Below are 25953 nucleotides of genomic sequence, written 5' to 3'. Positions count from 1 at the left end.
CATTTGTTGAGACGATCATGTGGTTTTTATCCTTTTTGTTAATGTGACGTATGATACTGATTGATTTACGGGTATTGTACCATCCTTGCATCACTGGAACAAATCCACTTGGTCGTGATGGATGATCTTTTTGATGTATTTTGGAATTTGGTTTGCTTGTATTTTGTTGAATATTTTTGCATGTATGTCCATCAGGGTTATTGGTATGTAATTTTCTTTTTGTGTGTGTCTGACCTCGTAGAATGAGTTTAGAAGTATTCCCTCCTCTTCTACTTTTTGGAATACTTTAAGAAGGATATGTATTAGCTCTTCTTTTAAATATTTGGTAGAATTTGGCTGTGAAGCCATCTGGACCTGAAGTTTTGTTTTTTGGGAGTTTTTTTGATTACCAGTTCGATTTCTTTGCTGGTAATTGATTTGTTCAGATTTTCTGTTTCTTCCTTGGTCAGTCTTGGAAGGTTATATTTTTCTAGATAGTTATCCATTCTAGGTTGTCCAATTTATTGACATAATACTTTTTCATAATATTCTTTAATAATTCTTTGTATTTCTCTGGTGTCCATTGTGATTATTCCTTCATTTCTGATTTTATGTGTGTACACTCTCTTTTTTCCTTGATAAGTCTGGCTAGGAGTTTATCTGTTTTGTTTATTTTATCAAATAACCAGCTACTGGTTTCATTTATTTATTTTTCTATTGTTTTATTCTTCTCTATTTCTGCTCTGAAGTTTATCATGTCCCTCCTTCTACTAACTTGGGCTTCATTTGTTCTTTTTCTAGTTGCTTTAATTGTGAATTTAGACTGTTTATTTGGGATTGTTCTTTTTTGAGGCAAGCCTGTACTGCTGTGTACTTTCTCTTAGAACTTCCTTCACTGCATTTCACAGGTTTTGGGCTTTTGAGTATTTGTTTTCATTTTTCTCCATGTATTGCTTGATTTCTGTTTTAACTTGGTCATTGATCCTCTGATTATTTAGAAGCATGTGTTTAGCCTCCATGTATTTGTAGGTTTTTTTGTTTTCTTTGTGTACATTTATTTCTAGTTTCATACCATTGTAGTTTGAGAAGCTACTTGTTACAATTTCAATCTTTTTGAATTGATTGAGGCTTTTTTTTCTGACCTAGTGTGTGATCTGTTCTGCAAGATATTCCATGTACACTGCAGAAGAATGTGTATCCTACTGCTTTTGGGTGGATGTTCTGTTATGTCCATCTGGTCTAATGTATTGTTCAGTGCCTCTGTTTCCTTATTTACTTTCTGTCTGCTTTTAATGCTCTCTACTTATCCTTGACCTTTGCTATTTAATTATTATATGTTTTGGTGTTGTCTTCCTGGAGTTCCTTTTATTAGGGGGTCTCTGCACTTCTATGACCTAGGTGCCTATTTCCTTCCCCAGATTGTGGATGGTTTTAACAATTATTTCCTCAAAGAGACTTTCTATCCCTTTGTCTCCCTCTTCTCCTTCTGGTACCCCTAGTATGTGAATATTGTTCCATTTGGATTGGTCACACAGCTCTCTTTATTATTCTTTCATTCCTAGAGATCCTTTTTTCTCTCTGTTCTTCAGCTTCTTTGTTTTCTTGTTGTCTAACTTCTGTTTCATTAGCTATTTCCTCTACATGTTCTAATCTCTTAAATCCCGCCATTGTATGTTTCATTTCACGTAACGTATTCTTCTGCTCTGAGTGGCTCTTTTTCAGGTCTTATGTCTGTTCAAGTCCTCCCTGAGATCCTGTGGATCTGTGAGCATGTTTATGACTTTTACTTGGAAATCTTTATCAAGAAGATTGGTGCTCTGTTTCATTTAGTCGTCTTTTTGGTGTCTTGTAGTTTGTTTGGAACATATTCCTCTGCCTTCTCATTTTTTCAGGATTTCTGTGTTTCTTTGTATTAGATAGCTCTGCTCTGCTTCCTGGCCTTTGGAGTAATAGCTTTATGAAGGAGGTGTCCTCTGATGTCCAGAAGCTCAAGATTCTTTACTGTCTAGTGTGGGAGCCCCAGCTGTTGATGTGCCGTAGGTGGGGCTGCCTTTCTGTCTGATTTCTGTAGTGGTCTGAGTCTGGGCAGGCAGATTGCTTCAGCTGTGCCTTTGTGATCAGCACAAAAGTCTGCTAGAATCTCCATGGGTGGGGCTGCCACTCTTTCTGGCCTGCAGCAGTGGCAGGGCTGCAGTGTTAGGGGTGAATGGGCTGATGTGCGGCTCTGCCCAGACATGATGCTCAGCACCAGCCTTGGATATCCACAGGGAGGAAGGAGCTCTTGGGGCTGGCTCTTGCAGGTACCTCCTTGGTTGGGCTGAAATGGAGCTGAGAAAGCTGGGAAAAGCCCCCTCTGCCTGCCAGGCAGCAAAGTATGACACTACTGCTGGGCCAAGTGAGTTGTCTCCTGGCAGCTCATGCAGGGAGGGGCCTGAGGGCTGCATTGCCAGTAATGGGAATGGATTACCTTGGTCTCCCAAGAGTTCCTGACCTGTTGGACCGAGTGAGGGCTGTGGAGGTATTATCCATCTGCCTTTTCTCCTGAGAAGACAGCTCCGTCCAACACTTGCCCCTCTGGCACCCCTCTTGCTACTGGGAAGTCTTTAAAACTGCCCGCTTTGCTTTTGTCTTGGACTGGTGGAGTATGCCTGTTCTTCATAAGCTGCTGGGATCTCAGCCTGCCCCAGTGTTCCATCTGTCCTGATGTCCAGTCCCACTTATCATCAGAACTCCATGTAATGTGGGCTTGTGCTCCCGGAGCAGATCTCCAGAGCCAGATGTTCAGGGATCCTTGGCTCCTACCTGCTCCCCGCTCCATTCCTCTTTCTCCTGCCTGTGGACTGGGAGTGGGGGAGGGCTTGGGTTCCACTGGATCGCAGCTTTGCCACTTCACCCTCTTCTGTGACATCTTCTCTTCTTCCTCAGATGTAGGTGGTCTGTTCTGCAGTCTTCAGTTTGGTTTCAGGTTTAGTTGTATTTGCTGTATTTTCATGATTTTTTGTGATTTGGGGAGGAGATTTCCACCTTGCCTTCCTACTCCATTATCTTTTTCTCCGCCTCTCAGCATTACATTCTTAATAAATTACTTGGGCCTTATTTTTAAGTGCAATACTAAAATATTTCCCTCATTATGATAGAGAACTGACTGGTGAAAAAAACACACAGAAAATATGTCTTCCATCTTAAAATTCCATCATGTATAAGGCATGAATTTAGTCTGTAGTCTTAGAAAGAACTTAGAGACCATATCCTTTGCTAAGTGATGGAAATAAAGGATAGATTGGAGAAAAATGGTAATAGAAGCAACTGTAGAGAAGTTATATAGTTGTATGATAAACTTCTGAAGACAGAATTAGAATTAGATTGAAAAACAACAGGTAAAAAACCGCAGTGATTTTGGTATTGATTTTCACCACAAAGTTTTTATTGTATGGGACCAAAATATTAAATATATAAATAATAATCTGATATATACCTATATCTCAATAATATTAAATATATAGTCAGTTAACAAAATTAACTTTATTACTGATACTCTGAAATCTGTATATTTTTGTCCTCGTTAAATTAATAGTATTTGATTCAGAGTCTGAAATCTTGAAGAGTCTTAAAAACTTAAAAGGGATAGCTACAAATGCTGACTGATACATATGTGTTTGTTATATTAAAAACTCAAATGTCTCAGGTTGTACTGTTGTTAAGACATGATTTTTTTTCTCAAATGGTGAATAATTTCTGTTAAAGTTCTAGAGAAAATTAAGTACCATCTTGTCTGACTTACATGGTAGCTGTTTTTTTTTGGAAAGTGCATTATAGAACAAACCATGACAGAAGACTTTGTGTTTATATGTAAAGAATTATTACTAGATTTTCACTCATGAGCATCTAACAAGATAATAGAAAGTTATGTGAGATATGGGACAATTCCTTTTTGGGTGAGATTGTCTGGCATATTGCATGATTTCTGGTATCCTTTAAATGTTAGTAATAGCCCCCAGTTACTGAAATGATCCTTCCCAAAAACCTGTCCTAAACATTCAGAACCATTACTCTTAGGTATTTTTCCCCCAAATTTACTTGATGATGGATTCTTTCTTGTTTATCCCTCGCTTTAACACTTGTACTCATACAGAACAGTGTTTATGGAATGTTCTTTGGGGAATGTTGCTCTACAGATCTTCTAAACTGTTCCTTTAAGTCCAAGCCTTTTACTTTTTCCCATCTTCTTAATTTGTTCTAAAGCTGTTTGGGAACAAAGGGTATAAATAAATCCCAAGGACTTGTATTTAGAACTGTTTGTATAATTAGAATATGTGAAATATATTTGTGTTATGTTACTCTTTTAGGTTGGATCTTTGGAACAAGCCATGCTTGATGCTCTTGTAATGGATAGAGTTGCTTTTGTGAAACTTCTCATTGAAAATGGAGTAAGCATGCATAAATTCCTTACCATTCCTAGACTGGAAGAACTTTACAACACTGTAAGTGTATGTTAAAATTCTTTGTTGACTTAAGTTTTACCATCTTTGTAATATGTCATTTTACCTGAACATAATCCAATCCTATTGGTAAAACCTCTAATGTCTTGCCAGATTACGGGGAAAAATTACAGCCAGTCTTATATGTATTGGTAAAAATGATAGTCTGAAACCTTTTCCCTTGTTCTAGAGACCTCCCCTATCACCATAGCCATCTGGAAAGGGACAAACTGTTAAAGAGTCTTGTCTCCCTTTCCCTCCCCTCACCTCTTTTTAAAACTATAGGGTCAACTTCTTAATTGTGGAGTCATTAAATTTCTTTCATATTTTTCTTGGTGGTTACTTGTTATACCAGATTTCTTTTGACTTTGCCTAAAGGAGAAATTACACATTGGTTTTACTTTTCTTCTTTTTGATTTTTATATTCATGATTTGACATTGTGGTGTCTTCCTTTTAACTTATATACTGTTTTTCATTTTTCTTCTAATGAGCTCCTGAAAACTATCTTCACAAAGTCTTATGTCATTTCAAATTCTATGTTACTAGCATTGAAGAGGGTAATACTACCCTTCTTACTGGTTTTCCAAATTACCAACATGAATTTAATTGAACTATATTTTGAGGAGCCTATGACCAACTCCTGGCTTTCTAACTTTGACTTCTTTGAAAACCTCTGTCCATGCATTCATCATTGTCTGCCTATTTATCTCCTTTTCATTCCTAATATCTTTGTGCTACTCAGTCATTTATAGTCTATACTACAGTAATCTAATCTTTTTGTCTACTCTTTCTTTAATTCTTTATGCTAATTTTTCTTACAGTCACATATTTTACTGTATCTTTCCCCAGATTAAAACTTTTGATGGCTCCCTAATGTGTAATACCTGAACCCTTAGCTTCATTTTCAAAGCTTTCCAGCTTTTGAAATTTTGCCCCAGCTACAGCCTTTTAATTCCTGTGCCCACTTCCCCATACTGGATGTTTCAACTACATTGTCTATGTACTATTTCCCCAAAATACATACTTTGTATTTTCTGTGTACTCAGTGCTGGTCTGTGTTTTTCTTCCAACTACTCCCCACTTACTGAATTTTATTCATTTAGAACCTAGTTCAAATCCCATGCCACTGCCACTGTGAAGCCCAATGGCATAGTTAGTTAAGTACAATGTATCTTCCCCTGTGGATTATGTTTGTTTTGAGTAGGGATTCTATCTTTATCTTCCCCTATTTTTTTCCTTTAATAGTGTCTAGCACAGTTATATTGAAACTTTGTTGGCATTCTGCTGTCTCCAGGAAAGACATAAAAATGAAAGGATTATTCATTGTGCTGAAGTAAGGTATATCCCTGAAATATAAAGCAAATCTAAAACAATTAAAATTAAAATTGATCCCATTAGCAAGGCAAGTAATTTTTTTAATTGTATAACTCAAAGTTGTGATGATAATAGTTATTTTCAACGTCAATTATTGATAAAATTTAGAAAAGTTTAAGGGATTATAACATGATAAAGCAGTGGTTCTCAAATTTTTTGGAATCAGGATCCTATTACATATAAATTATTGAGGGCTTGAAAGACCTGTTCTAGAGAGGTTTTGTTGGTGTTGATAATTACCATATTAGAATGTAAAACCAATAAATTTTTTAAATATTAATTTGCATTTAAGTAACAGTAATAAACCCATTACATGTTAACATAAATAGCATTTTTCAAGAAACAAAAAAATAGAGTAGAATAGTTTTTTGGTGTACATATCTCTAAAGTCTGGCTTCATGGAAGGCAGCTGGATTCTCTTATTTGCCTTTGAATTGAATCTCATATCACACGTCAAGAAGCCTCTGGAAAACTCCCCTGAACACTGAGCGAATGAGAATGAAAAAATGAAATAACACCTTAACATGATTCTGAAAATACTTCTGATCTTATGGACCCCCTGAAAAGGTCTCGGGGGCTTTCAAGGGTTGCCAGACCACACTTTGAGAATTGCTGTGTTAAAATATATTTATTTTTACATACAAGCTATGTTTAAGGAATAGGTATTAATGCATTAAGATAGAGTTCCAAAAACTGCATTTTTCTGTGATGAATATAGTGTTAGAGAAAATGAAGTGAAACTTCTTACTGTGTAAAAACATGAAGTGCTTCGTATTAACTTGGAAGACACATTTATTTTTAGAAGTTAACATATGGGGGAGAATGGACAGAGAAAACTCATCTCCTGAATAGATAGACAACATATTGTAAAAAGAAGACAGCGAAGTTAGGTAAAAAATATAGTTTACGTGCAGTATCAGTTATAGTCATCTTTAAATGTTACATAGAATTTGAAAGTCAAGACTATCAAAGGAAATGACACTGTTTTGAAAGAAATAATAAGTTTACCTGGTTCAGTTTGAAAATGTATTGCCAAGTAAATGTGATCAAAATGGAAAAGTTGATTGAATTGATTACTGTCTATAATAACCTCTCATTAAAAAATTAACACAAGGGTGGGAGAAAAATGCCATTTGATATTTCTTTTAAACAAAAAAGAAATGAAATTAAGTCTCTTGATTTGTGTTACATAGAATTCACTGCAGTAACTTTCAGGTAGGCCAAAGCACTGTCTGAAAAGTTTAGAAGAATACATTTTCGCCTGTTTCAGTATTGATGGGGGAGATACGCTCTTGGTAGTTTTTCAAAATACAGGATACCATTGAAATAAGATTACTCTAAAAATAAAACTTGTGTTTAGCCTACTCCAATAATATACATAAATGGAAGTAAGATAATAGGAAAGAGATGGCTTATATCAATGTTAAAAGTTTGTTACCCAAAATATTTAAAGTATTGGTACAACTTGATCATTAGTGTCAGAAACGGAAGTACAGATATTTAACAAGAACGAAGGGAATTTTTACCTCCATTATCAATGTAAGAAATGTAAATTAAATGTAGGATATGATTGTGAAGCTTGAATGTTTGCATGACTTACAGAAAACAAAAACTGATGAGTTTTTACATGATTAAGAACGTAAGAAATTATACATCATGTTGAAGACAAATATGATATGAAATGTGTTTTTTTCTTTGTTCCATTTTATGATCATAATTTAACTTAAAAACAGTATAATTTGTGCAAGAGGTTCATGAAAGTCCTATAACAGAAAGGGAAATTAAATTACTTTAGAAGAAAAATAATAATTTGCTCTAATTTTTCTCCTTAAAAGAAACAAGGTCCAACTAATCCAATGCTATTTCATCTTGTTCGAGATGTCAAACAGGTAAGAGGTTATTTTGTTTTTGAAAAGTGTTATTTTAAAAAATCATACTTCATCTGTTTCCAAAAAACATTTAAATACATCTTTAAAATAGCAATAGAATGGCAGTTTTAGAACAAGATAAAATAAGACCTAATTTGTGGTAACAAAAATATCAGAAATCAAGAAAGGGAGAATTTTAATAAACTTGAGATCAAGTTTCCTCAGCTTCCAGACAAACAAGATAGAGTGTGATGAATTTCATAATGCTCATTAGTACATAAGGGAAAATCATTGATAGAATGTATCATTTTTCTCTGTGTTGAGAAGAAGTTTGTTTCCTGGGCATTTAGAAGGACACTGAATAAGGAAACTGAGGGAAACACTTTATGGTGATGTTGGCAGATTTTGCCAATAAAAATGCATCCGCACTTGCATGCTCTGTCTCTGCTTTTAATATCCAGTATTGATAGTGACTGAATATGTAACACTATGATATGTTAAAGCCATTCTGTAGTGACTAAACTTGATGCACTTATGTTCTTCTGCTCTTCTGTTGGAATTCTTTGTGAATTGATAGTCTTAATTATTTATTAAAAGTTTACAGCCATTTAAATTACTGATATCTCTGTGGATTTGCCTATTCTGCATATTTCACATTGATTTTGTTTTTTTTGTTTAAATAAAGCTTTATTTTTTTCTTCCCCAGAAAGCTTCAGGAAATGGGGGACACGTTCAGTCCAGGAATTTCTAAAAACACATTTCCATTATGATTTACTTATGTGGGTTAGCAGGAAGAACTGTAGTTGTTCATTTTAGAAACAAAGTAAGATTTGGTAAATATTGACTATTTTCACATTGGTGGCTATATTAAGAAGCCAAATATGTTAGTCTCTGTAAGTGAAAAATCCTAAAGTAATGGCAGTAATTGAGTATTTTCTGATTGAAATTAGTATGTTGAATTTTATAAGCATTTTTTGTATACTTTGAGAAATTGCTTATCATGATTTTTGATAACACGTTATTTTTCTTAATTTAAGTATTTCCCATTCAAGTGGCCTCATCATAATGGTAATGAATAAAACTAAGAATATCATACATGACATCCTCAATCATAAAACATTCTGAGATTGCTTTGCTTGAGATAAAAACAAAAATCTTGCATTTAAGATGAAAATAAGATTCTTGATTAATTTTTTAAATTGGAGATTTAAAGAATATAGCTATCTAGAAATTAGAAACTTCACATATGAAACCAAAGTATAAAAAGCATAAGCATTATTAGAAAGTTCTAAGTTCATGAACTTACAATTAGGGAAATGAAAAGAATGGTTATGGTAGGAGAGAAGAATTGGTTAATATATGTAAGTTATCTGATGATTAAACCCTTTTACAGTTACTTAATGAAATTAACCAGATATTTGATTATGAATCAGGTAATCTTTCCAAACTCACAAATTGGTTTATGTTCTAAAAGTTTATTTGTAAATTGATACTCTGTGAAAATGGAGTTTTAACAGTGGAGCCCTAAACAATGTTCTAAGTGGAAGTTAAATCCTAGGCAACACCATAGAAACTCATACAACCTATAATATAACCAATGTAATTTTGTTTTAAAAATACGATTGTTTATGGGCCCACCTGGAAGCTAAACTAACATTTATAGCATTATTTTTGTAGGAAAATGTAATATTTGATATATGCCACAATGAAAAAGGAATTGGCTCTTAGAGAAGTTCCTTTGCCTCTGCATATGGAGTGTTAGGACAGTGCAGAGATAAATTATCTTCTAGCTGTAAGCGTAACTCCTGTCCTGAGCCACACCATTGAGACCAAAACTGAAGAATCCTCTCCTACAAAAAGAAATGGAGAAACAGGTCACTCTCTGCTCTTTTAAAGATAGCTGCTGGCTATCCCTGCTTCCTCTATTAAGTAAACATTTGTCATTTTTGGAGAGTAGGCACATTTCTAGGCATGGCATAGAAATATTGAGAGATACTACCTTGTCTATTTAAAACTTATGTTTTATTTCCAGGGAAATCTTCCTCCAGGATATAAGATCACTCTAATTGATATAGGACTTGTTATTGAATATCTTATGGGAGGAACCTATAGATGCACCTACACTCGGAAACGTTTTCGATTAATATATAATAGTCTTGGTGGAAATAATCGGGTATGTAGTACTTTAGGGAATGTTTATATACTTTAAAATTAACTGTACACTTTGAAAGTTAAAAATTACTTAAATTGGAATGGTAAAAGTAGCATTGTCTTTTAAATATGAGATTTTCAACCAACAATACTTGGAAATGTTTTATAGTTGAAATCCTGAACAAATCATATTTTATGTGTGTTTGTATACATACACATCTATACATATTTATAAATTGATTCTTGGAATTTTATAGCATATCAGCATATTTAAATATGTAAAAACAAATAAGCCTTCATTTTCAGAGGTCTGGCCGAAATACCTCCAGCAACACTCCTCAGTTGAGAAAGAGTCATGAGTCTTTCGGCAATAGGGCAGAAAAAAAGGAAAAAATGAGGCATAATCACTTCATCAAAACAGCACAGCCCTACCGACCAAAGGTATGTTTGTTTAAATGTTACCCTTTCTGGATTTTGGAATTTGTTCTTTCTAAATTAATTAGTATTATGAAACAAAACACTACTTGTTTTAGTAAGAATTAATCTTTTGTTTTTAAATATAGTATATCTTTGAGTCGTTTTCCTTTATACAAAAAGATTCGTTGAGAGTTAATGACTGTGTTCAGTTTTTGTTTAGCTGTAATAACCAAATTTTAAAGGTTGTTCTGATAAATACTAATTGCCTCCTTTAATTCCATTATTACTTAATGAGATAAATAAGTTTTCCAAACTTTCATTAAAATTGTGTCATATTAGATACTAGTTGACATATATAGGCCCTTTCTTTAATCTTGGAAAACTTTGTTACAAAGACATTTTTTGGAAAAATCATTTCTACTAAATGAATTTTTAGCTATAATAAAAATCAAATACATATTTGTGCAGTTATATGAAGTTGAGGAGCATACCGGAGATTTTACAAAAATTCTTACATTAAGTGTCGTATGGCCTTAAAATGAGCGTTACCACATTTATTTTCCCTTGAAGATTGATACAGCTGTTGAAGAAGGGAAGAAAAAAAGAACCAAAGATGAAATTGTAGATATTGATGATCCAGAAGCCAAGCGCTTTCCTTATCCACTCAATGAACTGTTAATTTGGGCTTGCCTTATGAAGAGGCAGGTCATGGCCCGTTTTTTATGGCAGCATGGTGAAGAATCAATGGCTAAAGCATTAGTTGCCTGTAAGATCTATCGTTCAATGGCATATGAAGCAAAGCAGAGTGACTTAGTAGATGATACTTCAGAAGAATTGAAACAGTATTCTAAGTAAGTTTATTTGAAACATTTAAAAAATACAAAATATATTGAGTTTAAATGGAGGGTATAAGGCCATGCACTAAATGGGTGTATATATATATATAATGTATAATTTTGTATTTTATGTATAATTTTACTGGTACAATTAAGAGAAGCCCATTTAAAAAGACAGATAATGTGTTTTTTTCAATTCAGAAAGAAACTTTGATGCCTATGCATGTAAAAAAAAAAAAGAGGTTATTATATTCTTTGTAATTAAAGAGTTAAATATTTCAACAAGAAAGGAAAGCCAGAAGTCAATTTAATAATTGCACATAGTGGTAGTTAGATTAGGAGAAAGAAGGTCCATTTGAAGTGGTAAAGAAAGGAAGAAAGTGTGATTTGAGCTGTGTTTTAAGGAAATTAATTGAATGCAACGGGAATGGCATTTCAGATGATTGAACTACATACATAGAAGAATAAACAAATTCACAGAGGTTTAGTTTACCTAGGGTAGTAATGGAATGTTTATCTGGAAAGGTAGTTTGTAGGAAGCTTAATAATAGAGAAAAGGACCTACCCCCCCCCCCCCCACCGTCCCCCTCCCCCTGCACATGAGCTGTCTTTGAAAGAGAGTAAGAGTTGTTACTGAAAATACCTTAAGCAGGAATCCTGTGGTCAGTTATTGAACATTAAAGATTCAGATGTTTTTCATGATTGGGTTAGCCCCATTCACATTATTTCTCTTAACTGGTACCAGTACTTTTCTGTGTTTGAAATAGTATAGAGACTTTTTGAACAAAGATCTGAACATTGTCAGTATTGATTTCCTGTGAGGCTATACCAGGGGAAAGTGCTCTGGAGTCACCTTCTCAGTCTTGTTCTTAATGTGACATTTTAATAATTTGGTTATTTCCATGTAGTACAGATATCTGAAAACAGAGATTCCAATTTGCCTCCCAGTTCCTTGTGTGAAAATATTAAAAACTTGAGTGCATATGAGTGAATTTAAGAACCTGAGTATGTTTTTTGACTTTTATCTTTTGATAGTGATTTTGGTCAACTGGCAGTTGAATTACTAGAACAGTCCTTCAGACAAGATGAAACCATGGCTATGAAATTGCTCACTTACGAACTGAAAAACTGGAGTAATTCCACCTGCCTTAAGTTAGCAGTTTCTTCAAGACTTAGACCTTTTGTAGCCCACACTTGTACACAAATGTTGTTATCCGATATGTGGATGGGAAGGCTAAATATGAGGAAAAATTCCTGGTACAAGGTATTACAGAAATAATTTGATGTGAAGTTTGTCATTAGATTAAAAACAAAAGAAGAATTAACCCAGATGTATAGTAAAATGCCTTGAAGGGGTGGATGGAAGTGTTGGTATTTTCTCCCAAGTAACAAAAAGACCTCTTCTTTCCTCCGGTTCTTCACTCTGAATCCTTTTCAGGTGTGGTGTATGGTTGCTTCCCCTATCTGAGCTAGAAAGGGCAACAAATGGAAGGTGTTTACAGCTCTGAGTAGCCATGAAAATAGTTGCTGCTTTATGAAAAGATGATTCCCACATTTTAAAATTTGGGCCCTGTCTACTAATTAATAATCTGTTGCTTTTAATTTACTTTAAGTGTATTGGATATACCTAGTTTTTATGGCTAAGAATTTGGGTAAAATGTTGACAGGTACTTTTGGTTTCATCATAGTGAGAGATATCACTTTACATTTTCCTTCTCATTATCTTGTATCTTAAATGTAGAAGGCAGAAATCAGGCAAGTAATTTAACCATTGACCACTGTAAGTGGATAACAAATACTAATCATCTACTAAAAATAATGGTGAAAGATTAACCAGTAGAAACCCTGATACACAATTAATAATTTCTTTGTCCTTTAGGGTTTTGCCAGGTATACATAAAATTTTAGAAATAAACTTTTGTTTATAGAGGCTTGAACTGAGTAATCATGAACACATTTGCAAGAGATTTAGAGCAAAATGAAGCACACAGAAACTTCATAAGACTTGAATTTTATTTGAACAAAAATGTATATTCTGAACAAATTATAATCTGATTTTTTTTAAAGGACAAGTCTATAATTATTAAATGTTTTCTGTAATCCTCATATCATAATACTCCAATGTTTTGTTACTCAATATAATTCAACATGGGCCTCTTTAAATATATAAGTAATAAATGAAGTTTTGTTTTTCTGTGCTACCAGAGGCAAAATGGTTAACTAGTAATCAGGATATCTAATACCTTTTTATTCCTTTTACTGTATTCTTAAAGATCTTTTTTTTAATTGAAGTATAGTTAATATACAATCTTATATTGGCTTCAGATATACAGCACAGTGGTTCAACAGTTACCCATATTATTAAATCCTCACCCCCACTAGTACAGTTACTGTCTGTCAACATAGGGAGATGTTACAGAATCATTTGCTATATTCTTCATGCTGTCCTTCCATCCCCATGGAAGGTCATTAACTTTAAAATGTAAACTTATGTCTTTCTAAAAATTTTAGGTCATATTAAGCATTTTAGTTCCACCTGCCATACTAATGCTAGAATATAAAACTAAGGCTGAAATGTCCCATATTCCACAATCTCAAGATGCCCATCAGATGACAATGGAAGACAGTGAAAACAACTTTCAAAACATAACAGAAGAGATTCCCATGGTAAGGAGGAAAAAAATTTTTAAGTTAATATAAACTTGTTACGAATAAATGTATAATAAATGTTATTTTTATTTTAGGAAGTATTTAAGGAAGTGAGAATACTGGGCAGTACTGAAGGAAAGAATGAAATGGAGATACAAATAAAATCAAAAAAGCTTCCGATCACACGGAAGTTTTATGCTTTTTATCATGCACCAATTGTAAAATTCTGGTTTAACACGGTATGTTTTTAAATTGTATGAGCATAATGTTTTTAACCTTTAGGGGTCCTTTAGTTTGCATTCATGTGAATGTTTGAAAATGAATAAGCCAGGTGGCTATAGGAATTTCTCTTCTTTATTTATTGCAGTAGAACTTTTGATGTAACTCTGAGCACTCAAAAGTCATTTTCCATAAGAACAGTAAGTTTGGCTTAGTTTCATCCAAATCGCCATCATATAGAATGATAAACACTAACAAATCTTAGTTCTAATTGGAAGTAAAAGTTTACTAAACAAATATTTGGTGACCATATACCTTGATAAGTAGGTAACAAAAAATAATGTTTTGCTAAGAACATTGGTAAATATTAACCAAAAGGAACTCTGATACACAATTGTAATTTCTTTGTTTTTGCATTTTGCAGATAATGTGTAAAATTTTGGAAATAAAGCTTTTTTGCAGTGTTAATGGTGAAGAGAAATCTAGTTGAAGAGAATTCGTAGTTTCATTTATCAGTCGTATAATAGCTTATTTCTTTAGTCATGTTATAGTACATGTTTATTTGCCACCTAATGCTTTTCTGTGCTTTATGGAAGAACATATTTACCAGATTAGGGAGCATATATATCCAAAAGGGATGGACTCACCTGAAGAAGTACATGAGATTAGCTTCTACTTTTAACTAGGGGCTGTGGGAATGAGTTTTTACTCCCCTTCCCAGGAAAATGGCTTAAGTTGTTTTTAATTTTGTTTTTTTCATTCATAATGATTAGGGTTTTTTTGGATTGCCTAAGTATACAGATAGCTTTATGCTGAAAAGAACATTTGAGGATGTGTTCCTTCAACCATTGCTTTCTCACCCATACACATGTCCATTAACTTGAAACTACATTTCCTCCCCAGTATGAACATTTTCTTATTCCTTCTTATTCAGTTGTTGAAATTGCATAGTTACCTAATCCCCACATTCTGTCCCCACTAATGGAAATTTTGTAGGTTTCCTGCATTTGCATTCATATGAATAACTCCTTAAAAATGGACAACCCAGGTGGTTATACGAATTTCTCATCTTTATTGCAGTTCACTGACCTACTCTTCCATAGCTTAGATCAAGGATGTGGCTTGTTTTAAAACTGGTAGAGGCAAGGAGAGTGTTGAGAAGATTCTTAGCCATGGTGGTTCAGTGGTCAAAAAGTCTGGGTTTTCTTCTGAAATAAAATGAAATGAAATGACTCTTTAAATGTTATTTCACAAAGACTTTTATCACCTCCCTATGATCTTTTTTTTTGTTATGAATATCAAAGGTGGGATGTTCCCTTACCTAGTAAAAATGCTTTTCATATCTGTTTCCATTTCATAGGATTCAATCTCACTGACTGGTTGCTAGGAAAATACTAGTTGTCTTTCTGAGGAATGCTATTTAGTTGGGGGAGGGAGAAGACAAGTAATATGTGTTTCTTGATGATCGTGGTAAATTTCTATAGTAAATTTAATAGATACTTTAGATATAATACAAGTTAAAATTTTGTGGCCTGTGTTGAAAAACATAAACCTGGTATTATAAAATTCTTCTTCTGGGAAGTACTAAAAAGTCAACAGAGTTCCAGAAAAATTTAATTTGTAACTCTGGGGACCATTCATATTTTGATTGATAAATGCAGTATCCTCACTGGATAAGAGTGGCTTCCAAAACTGTTTTAATGATTGAAGCTAGGATGTAGTTCTAAGGGCCTCATTTAGTCTTTTTGTATATGCTTAAAATTTATCATAGTAAAAGTTTTATTTTTCAGTCAATTTTATTCATATTTTGTATTTTCTTTTTTATTAGTTGGCATACTTAGGATTTCTGATGCTTTATACATTTGTGGTTCTTGTACAAATGGAACGATTACCCTCAGTTCAAGAATGGATTGTTATTGCTTATATTTTTACTTATGCTATTGAGAAAGTCCGTGAGGTATGTCTTTAGTTTCTGCTACCAGTAACTCACTATATATGGATATATTGTGTTTTCTTTTGGGGATGTATGTGCATATGCATATGTGCTGTTCACAATTTCAGTAGGTGATGACATTATACAAGTGTGGAGCAAGTTTTATTTTTACTGTTACAAAAATCATGGCAAAAGAGTAGAGACCAGTATGTTATTAACTTTTTTCACAGTTAGAGAGTAATTTGTCTCAGAAATGTAGCCTAGGTGTGTTTTTGTTTGATTTCCTTTCATATTTATGCTCTCTGCCACTCTTGAAAAAGTATTAAATATACATGTAGTCAGTCAGGTAAGTAAATTATGAATACGTTGTTTTGTCTTACATTGTACTGCACACTGAAGTGGACTCTGTTGCCCATTGAATTGTTATTTGGATTTAGATCCATGTGCCTTGTCAGGGTTTTCAATTTAAATTGTAAATTTTCTAAGATCCTGATTTTTTAAAATGTTTTGTCCCTAATTAAGTTTGTATCTTTCTATTGAAGCTAGTAGCTACATAGTTATTTTGTAGCACACTTTCTTAAATACTTCTGAATTAATTGGTGTCTCTGGTTTATATTTAGAGAATACATGAATTAACAAAAATAAATATAAGGCATTGTACTTCCCTTCCACCTAGGTGTCATAGGAATTTATCTTATTAAATAGCTTAACACATTTTAAGTTCCTCTGAGTGCCATGGTTCATGTTTATGAAATCTGTTGTTTTACCAACATGTTTGAAGAAATTAAGTTGTTAAATGATAAAAGCAGGTTATAAATTTTTTAAAATATTCATAAAACAGCTCTGCAAGGATTTATGAGATAGTAATAAGATTGGCTGCCTCTTTTAGGAAGGGGAATTAACTGGCTAAAGGGGAAGAGTGGAAAGTAGACTTCAGTATTTACTTTTTGATTAACTGTGATTTTGAAGCTATAAATTTATTAGTATTCCCTGCAAAATAATGTATATTTAAAATTTTTGTATTCAAGAGAGAAGTACAGCTGCTTAAACCATTGAGTTGTTCTCTTTCTGCAAATAAGGCACCTTTGGAAGATCCTACCAGGATGTCCTCATGTTGTTTCAATGAAAAGTAAAACAACTTCTCAAAAATATCTCACATTCCAAGTCTAGGGAATTCTGTTCTAATCCAAGATTTTCAGCATTCAGAGGAATTTAAAATGATTTTAGTGTATATTAAAATGAACATATATATATATATACACACACGAATAAAATGAGGATTAAAAAGTATCTGTCTCTGATGTCTTACTGAATCATTAGTGATCAAATGCCAAGATAATAAAAAAATACTTTGAAATACTAAAAGATATATACAGTTTGTATATACTTAAATACTGATACATGTTTTAGTAGGAAGAAATTGATTAAACATTTTTTTTTAACTTTTAGGTCTTTATGTCTGAAGCTGGGAAAATAAGCCAGAAGATTAAAGTGTGGTTTAGCGATTACTTCAATATCAGTGATACAATTGCCATAATTTCTTTCTTCATTGGATTTGGGCTAAGATTTGGAGCAAAATGGAACTTTGAAAATGCATATGATAATCATGTTTTTGTGGCTGGAAGATTAATTTACTGTCTTAACATAATATTTTGGTATGTGCGTTTGCTAGATTTTCTAGCTGTAAATCAACAGGCAGGACCTTATGTAATGATGATTGGAAAAATGGTAAGTTGAGAGGCGTCTGATAGTACTCTTGGGTTTATTAGTATTTTTTCTTAAAAGCATAAAAATGTGTTGTTAATACAGTTTTACTTGAACCAGAGAATGTTACTTAATGTTTATTTGCCTCATAATTTCGATCATTCCTAAGCATACTAACTTTTGAAGAAAATATTTAATAGGATATGATTAGGAAAACGGTATTTTGTTTTATCTTGAGATGATTTAATTTTTAAACGCTATTTTCTAAGACTGTTTGAAATTAGAAAAAAATACGAACTTGTTAGCTCTAGTCATTGGATTTCTTTTCATCTCCCCTGCCACTACCCTAAACTAATCCATTATCATCTGGCACCTGCAGGAGTCTAGTAATCTATTTACGCATATCCGCTCTGGCCTGTCTTCAGTCTACACTGTCCCTAGAGTAATTTCAAAATGCAAATCTGAATATGTCATTTCCTGTGCTTAAAAAATATTTTAATGGTTTTACAGTGACTCCAAGAGATCAGAGTACTTAATGAAACCCTTAAGTCCTGTCCAGTTTGGCTGTTGCTTTTATTTCTTCTTTTTTTTAAACATTTAATTTTGAGATAATTACAGATTCACTTATACCCTTTACCTAGTTTCTTCCGAAAGTAATATCTTCCTTGTTTTCATTTAAAGTCTCATCTCTTAACCATTTTTGACCACTTATCTGTGTTCTAGTCACATAGGCCTTTCTATATTTTCTCTAACACATTCCCTCCCTTAGCTCATGTACTTCTTTTTGCCTGGAATGATCAACCTCATCAACCCTATACTCGTACCTACCCTTAGCTTTTTGACTATCATAGGCTTATTTTTCAGTTCTCAGCTCCAACATAATTTTTTTTCATGGAGGCTTTTTTGATCTCTTCCAGCTAGATCAATTTTATTTGCTATATAATTTTATAATGTTACTTCCTACAGAATGTTTATCTCTGTGTCTCGCTCTATTTTAAACTGCATTCTTATTGGATTATTTATATTCTTCTTTAGAATATAAACTTCTTGGAGTAGGAATCATGTCTGATTTTGTTCACCTTTATATCTAGTACTTACACAGTGCCTGTCACATAGTAGGTTCTCTTTAGTAAACACTGGTTGGTTGGATGGATAAAGCTATTACAAGTAGAAAAAAAAATACTGAAAATTCATTGTATTTTAATAGGTTGATTCCTTTTTTCTCTTATTTTTATATCCTTAGCAGCAGATTATAAATTTAAAAACTAATCATTCACCAAATAGTTTTTAATGTTTTTTATATTCCCACTGCGATGCAAGACAATGGAAGAAGTATTAGGATATTGCCTCTGAACTTTGTGAAACCACATTTCTCTTTTTGTCTTTGCCAGTCCTGTAGGTTTTTTTTTTTTTTTTGGTATCATTAATCTACAATTACATGAGGAACATTGTTTACTAGGCTCCCCCCTTCACCAAGTCCCCCCCACAAACCCCATTACAGTCACTGTCCATCAGTGTAGTAAGATGCTGTAGAGTCACTACTTGTCTTCTCTATGTTGCACAGCCCTCCCCGTGCCTCCCCCCACATTATACATGCTAATCGTAGTGCCCCTTTTCTTCCCCCCCCCCCCGTATCCCTCTCCTGTAGTTATTTTTAATAATTTTATAATCTAGCTTGTCCTACATAAAGTATTTTAGGAAATGTGAGATACTAGTAAACTACTAATGTGGTTTATTAATTAAATTAATGAGTAGTGGATATAGGGTTTCATAGAAAGAGATAAATCTTTGGAGACTTTTATTAAAGGAATGGGATGTGAGTTGTTCTTCAAAAGCTTAAGACATAAGAGTAAAAAAGCTCAGCCTGACTGGAATTTTTTTATGATAAGGAGTAGTTAATAAGTAGTCAAATTGGATAGGTAGGGCATAGCCTGGATTATACAGAACATTGGAAACTGGGCCTTTAAAGAAGAAAAGTAATAGGGGAACCATTGAAGAGTTCTCCCCACCCCAAATTTGATTTTTCTTTTCCATAAGAGGAATGAGTTGATGTTTCTTTGTTGTTTCTTACCTTCTCAGACTTCTCAGAGTGACTTTTCAATGTATGCATGTTGTAAGCTAGTCAGATTGTTAGGATGATTTCCAGCCAGTGATAGTAGTCTGAGAAAGTCTCACAAAATGTTTTTCATGCTTAAGTCCAACTCACCGTACTAATCTTGTCCCATTAATATGCTTTGTAAGACAATGCTAGTTAAACAAATACTGTCTATGTTTTATGTCTTTAGGAACCTCTTTCCTCCTGTCTTCATTGATCTAGACTATTTTTTAATATGGGAGTTACTTTTCCTGATATAACATGCCCGATATTTTGCTCTTTCTCATAAGCTTCATCCACTGGCAGGTTTTGTTTTTTATATATACATGTTGGGTTTAATATGCACTTCCTTATGCATTGAACTGAAAAATCTAAAATGTATTGGGTCAACTCCTACCATAAAATATTTGTATTTTCTATAGTAAAAAAGGCAAACACTATTTCGCTATTGCTTTTTTTAAAGTAAGTATTCTAAGATTAGTATTCATTGTAGAAAATATTAGCAGGTACTAATATCCAAAGACATCCACTTTTAACAGTTTGATGTTTAGCTTTCCATTCTTCAAGACATATTTGAATATATGTGTTTCCGTCAGACTTCACATGAATAAATATACATAATGGTTTTATCACTATAGTCTTATATGTGCTATTTCTCAATTCTTTTTAAATACCTACCCCCCTTTAATATAAAAATCTATTCCTAGAGTTTCTGAAACTTTTCCTTGATCTGGGAAAATCACTGCGTTCAAAATGAAATTTATCTTCTGAGTAAGAATAACTCCATTAGCTCACAGGATTATCAGCACTACTTTGCATCATGAAAACAAGATCTTTAAGTTTTCAAAATATGAAGTTTTATTGTTTTATTTGCTTTTTCACTTTTCTAGGAAAATGCATCCTATTTCCCCCCACTTAGGAATTACTGACTATTTATCATATCAAAACAAGTACTCATTTTTCATCCATTTTGCATTCTTTCATAAAGTGATGGTATTTCCAGGAAAAGTAGGAGAGTTGAGGCTTTTGGGAAAGAATTGGTTTTAGCCTAACTTTAGCATGCAAAAAGGCATTCCAGGTCTCGTTGCCTACCAGATTATTTTAGTTACTTAGTTGTATTGGGTTAATTTAATGGTAGTGTACAATAAATGAAAAGTGCAGGAAGTGTAGAAGTGAATAGCCATAATGAAAGATGGAAATGGGAAAGTAGAGGAAGCCAAGAAAAAGTGGAGCTGTCTGGATTGCTGTCTGATTTGCTCCCAACACTCCTGCCAATTCTCCCATCCTGGTTACAGGGAGCTTGAATATTTTTTTCATTTTCTTCATCTGTGATGTTCTTTAGAACCACCCTTCACCAGCATTATGTCTTTCACCTCTTAACTGGTCATTTATCACATCATTATCTGTTTTATGCTAGTGCCATCTTCCCTTTCAACCCCCTCAGAATTTTCATAATGGTCAATGTTCTAATTGTCTGCTTAAAAGGAGATGCTGCAGAGTAAAGAAATCCTTCATTGAAGCAAACTTATAAATAATGAATAATGGAGATGAGTTTTATAGTAGTAGATTCCTAGAGTAACTTAACATTCTTTTATCATTGTGTATTATGTGCCATGCATTATACTAAGCTGAGACTACAAAGATGAGAAGACATGGTCCAGATTCTCATGGAACTCATATCTAGTGTACAAGACATATGACAAGATACATAGCTACAGAAATTGTGTGAAGACCAGAGAGCTCGTAGCTAATTCTGTCATGAAGGCTTTCACAAAAAATACAGTACTTGAAAAAGTTTAGAAAATAGGAGTTTATCATAATCAGGGAATTTCTGATTAGAGAAAACAACCTTGAAGATATAAAAGATTAAAATAGAAGAAATCTTCCTCACAGTTGAAATCTTTAATAAAGATGAGAAAAATTATCTCTACATTTACATGATAAATGATAAACATTTCCTACTTGCTCCATATACCTATACAGTCAAGCTAGGATCCTCATTCTAGATATGAGGAAATGGAATATTAAAATACTTCTAATTAAGTTTGAATCAAGTATAATGAAAGTGTTCAAATAGGCTTTATGTGAAAAAGTATGAAATACAGAGACCTCTATGAATCATCAGCCATAGACCTTGAATAATTTTAGGGTTACTTATGTACAGGTTTGGGTTTTGTTTAGAATTTTTGACCTGGGCTTTTTCTTTAATTTCAGATAAATATTTGGATTTCAGAATATATCAAATGCCATGAATGATGTTTGATGAATTATTTGCCTTTTAAAATCTTTCATCCCAAGCTTTTGTTTAATGAAAACATACATTCATTCAATAATCCCTTAAACACTCAAAGAAGGCATTACTTTGCTATTTTACAAATAAGAAAACTGAATCTTTGGGGGGGTATTAGGACTTTTGCTTGCAAGTCACAGAGACTCAACTCTAATGAAAATTTATTGGAAGATATCACAGAATTTCAAAGATGAAGGATTAAGTCTAAATGATTATATATAAGTAAATGTTTTCTATCTAGACTGGACTTACTGTCCTTTTTACCTTTCACATTCCTGGCTTCCTTTCTACTCTCACTATATATTCATTTAAAATTTTATGAAAATGTCATAATTTCTCTTAGGTTGATTTGTTATTGTAATTGTTGGTTCATAGTAGATGAAAGTACAGACATATTATAAATGTAATGGAGTTTCTGCATGGGTCTTTTCCCAGTAGATTATTTTTCATGGATGAATATCACATACTGCTAGAGAGAGACAACAATTCAGTTTTTTAGATGTAAATGCTGAGCAGTTGTACACCTAAATAAAAAGAAAGTTTTATTATACTTTATCACTTCTTTGAATTCCTGACTAATGCCAAAATTTATACTGATTTAACAATAAAAATTATTTTTTAGTGTTAAGTGAGAGCTCAGTTAGGCTCTTTTTTCAATTTTGTTAAAATTAAAGAATTGCAAACTACCCGACTTAGAAAAGGATTTGTTAACCAGGTTTTACTTATTTTTTCTACACCCATACTGATAATTTAGTTTATTGTTTTGTTTAGCAACTAAGAGGTTTTCACAGCCTAGAGCAAGGCACCATGGTAAGGTTCAGGAAGGATAAGAAGAATGCCTTTCTCGGGATGTGAGGCAAAAAGCAATTATCAAAGGGAGGTAAAAAGAGTCTATACCTCCAGTATAAGAATAGAGCAATTTTAGGAAGGAGCACTTATGGAAACTGATTCCCTAAATCTGTCCATGTGTCTGTATCTCTTCAAAATCTTCATAGACTCAAGATAGGCAGACTCTAGTTTGATCCACTGATATGATTCATTTTATATAGAAGATACCCATGACTTGCCTAACTTCACAGATGAATTTTTACAGTCTGTTTGATGTTAAGGTTTACGTAGTGATATTTTCCTGAATGCTAATATTAGGAATAAAAAAAAACACAAAGATTCTAGTTATGTATTACAATATTATAAACTTTTTTAAGGTGAAAAATTGTACTTATGTTTAAATTCCCATGTATTTTAACAATGTTCGTTTTTTAACAGGTGGCCAATATGTTCTACATTGTAGTGATTATGGCTCTTGTATTACTTAGTTTTGGTGTTCCCAGAAAGGCAATACTTTATCCTCGTGAAGTACCATCTTGGACTCTTGCTAAAGATATAGTTTTTCATCCATACTGGATGATTTTTGGTGAAGTCTATGCATATGAAATAGATGGTAAGGATTTATGTTCACACATTCATATTTTAGTTATGTTTTAAAGTCAGAATTGCACTATAGTAATGTTACATATTTTCACAAGACAAACTTTTACTGACCCAAGCCCTCCCACAATGAATTTGTTAATCCCAGAAGAGACATAACAAAAACTAATTGAAAAAAAGTGTTTCAGAATTGTTTTAGCTACAAATAATGGAAATCTTGCTTAAACTGGCTTATGCAATAAGGACGCTAGTTAGCTCACATAACAGAAAATTCAGAGGTAGAGTGGTCTGTAGGGTTTGTTAATTTATAGCTAAGGACACCTGTTCTTTTTCATCACTTTGCTCTGTAATCATAGGGTCTGATTCTCAGGGATGTTCTGCTGACATCCACATACGCATTATAGACTCTTCATTTTGTTAGTTTGCTGTTGATCTTTCTTGCTTTTTCTCTCCTGTTTTACTTCATTCTTCCCTCACCCCACACCTGTATTGCTCCCCACCCCACCTATTTATAGGGATTAGGTCAGAAGATAGCCACATAGTGGTCATCAGTTGTTAGCAGAGGTTGATTGAAACAATGAGGTTTTACTAGACTGGTGAAATTCTGTGTTTAGTGGCTTCCTGTTCAGCATCATTTCCAGGTTTTCATTGCTCTATTTGTGATACGGCTCTAGTTTACTTGTTTAATAAAGTATTGGATATACGTTTTTATTCTCCTGCATTCTCTTTCTTGGGTATTTGTTTCCCAACTTACTTGAATAGAATGGAAATAGATTCAAAAAAATGTTTAAGGCTGAAAGTGTAACCAGTTCAAGCTCATTCCACTTGCTGTATGATAGGCCAATAAATTGAGACAAAAGATGCTGGGGCAAAGAAAGCAACTTTATTCAGAAAGCCAGCAGACCGAGAAGATGGTGAACTAGTGTCCTAAAGCACCATCTTAACTCAGGGTTAATTTCAAGATTCTTTTATGCTGGGGAAAGGGGAAGCTTTGGTTAGTTGACGTATGGACCTATGCCTGGTCTCTATGTTCCTGTAAATCTTTGCCAAGGCAGTCATTGTTTTCACACATATTTCCAAAGCTGCTCTGGGGAGGCAAGTTTTGGGGTAAAGGACTATTTGCAGAAATTCAAACTAAACAAAATTCCTTTTGATGATTAACAAGCCTACCTGCAGGGCTGAACAGAAGCCTTTTTTCCCTTTTTATTTTGGCCTAAAGGTTAAAGTAGCAAAGGAGACAAACACAGTATGGAGGAAGAGATGCCATGCTTTCTATGTTACAGTTTCTCACTGTCAGTGATCCATTCTACAATCTTGTGGAATCAGGGCAAAGGGATGACATCATCTCTCATCTGACTACCTCCTGCTGGATGGGGTCAGTGAGGGGTGACTGCAGAGCCTGTGGAGCGCTGCATCTCCTTAGTAGTATCAGTAGTCTGAGCTATTTTTAAAACAAACTTTGGTTAAATAGACCATAAAAGAGTTTGACCATTATACAAATGAGTAAGACAGTAAGAACAGTGAGACCCATCTTAAGCATTTCCCCTAGGACTGAGAGAATCTTGTGGGGAACCCACAAAAAGAGCCAAGTTTGTATAGGTCCCTAGTTTGTTTTCATAAAGATTGGCAACTTTGAAGTTCCAAGGGTAGGGTGGTATAGAAAACAGTCCCTGCCTTTGAAATTTAAAGTTTCACCATACAGAAGTTAAGCTAACAGATGGCTTTATCAGTTTGAATTCCCTGGTGATCTTTGAGTGCCCACACAGCAACAGGCTTAAAGATTGTCTAAATATGGGCTGTTGTGGCTATTTCTCTGAATTCTGTATCAGGTCATCTCTTTTCGGTTTCAGGACTTCAGGGCTTCTGTTCTCAGTGAATCTACATCAAAAGGATGGGAGGAAATTGGAAACATTGGTTTGGAGAGTCATAATCTGATACCTGAGGAAAGCAGAATAGTTCATAATCCAGTCCAGTTTAACAAATCCTCAAAGATAACCAGAACTAAAACCTTAAAGGTGTGCTACTGAAACAATTTTTCTCTTATCAGCTCATCCTCATTTTTACCAAAGATAACCACTTGTTTGCAAATTAAGTCCAACATACTTGATCCAGTTATTTTTATAAGTTCAGTAAGAATAGTGTTATTCTTTTAAATCTACTTTGCTGGAACTTTTCATAAGGAATCTCAGATTGAACTTTAAAAGTTTCCCAAGGTTAGGAAAGCCAAGCCAGGAAGTTTGCCTGCAATACCTATAGATTTGGGGGAATTCCTCTCTTTTCTAGGTTCTCAAATTATCCTGAGGTTCCTGCTCCTGCCAGAAAGTAAACTTGCTTACTCAATTGGTAAGGCTGCTAGGAACTCTGCAAGCAAGGTTTCAGGCTGAATATTTTCAGGGGGCTTCATTGGCTCCATAAAGTCAACCTTAGACCCATAAAGCTGGCCACATCTGAGTCTGTGTACCTCTCTTTTTCAAATACGACATTCCAGTCAAAGCCTTGGTAATATAACCAAAGTTTCCAATTATACCGTC

The 25953-nt window shown here is 33.7% G+C and overlaps 1 protein-coding gene across 3 annotated transcripts in view; it reads left to right on the top strand.

Moving 5' to 3' along the window:
* The window catches only part of TRPM7 (transient receptor potential cation channel subfamily M member 7), a 127587-nt gene that overhangs the window by 59859 nt on the left and 41775 nt on the right, over positions 1-25953 (top strand). For all 3 annotated transcript variants that reach the window (XR_005023123.2, XR_008992605.1, XM_036877409.2), the window contains exons 12-22: positions 4326-4460; positions 7668-7721; positions 9733-9873; positions 10158-10292; positions 10839-11119; positions 12140-12368; positions 13616-13771; positions 13849-13992; positions 15801-15929; positions 17355-17633; positions 23261-23435. Coding sequence is in view for 1 of the 3 variants with exons in the window: in XM_036877409.2 (XP_036733304.2) it covers positions 4326-4460; positions 7668-7721; positions 9733-9873; positions 10158-10292; positions 10839-11119; positions 12140-12368; positions 13616-13771; positions 13849-13992; positions 15801-15929; positions 17355-17633; positions 23261-23435 (1858 nt within the window). In the remaining 2 variants the exon portion in view is untranslated. The remainder of the gene's footprint in view (positions 1-4325; positions 4461-7667; positions 7722-9732; positions 9874-10157; positions 10293-10838; positions 11120-12139; positions 12369-13615; positions 13772-13848; positions 13993-15800; positions 15930-17354; positions 17634-23260; positions 23436-25953) is intronic.

The sequence above is a fragment of the Manis pentadactyla genome, chromosome 11, assembly GCF_030020395.1.
Source record: "Manis pentadactyla isolate mManPen7 chromosome 11, mManPen7.hap1, whole genome shotgun sequence".
Lineage (NCBI taxonomy): Eukaryota > Metazoa > Chordata > Mammalia > Pholidota > Manidae > Manis > Manis pentadactyla.
This window is presented reverse-complemented; position numbering and strand designations above follow the sequence as displayed.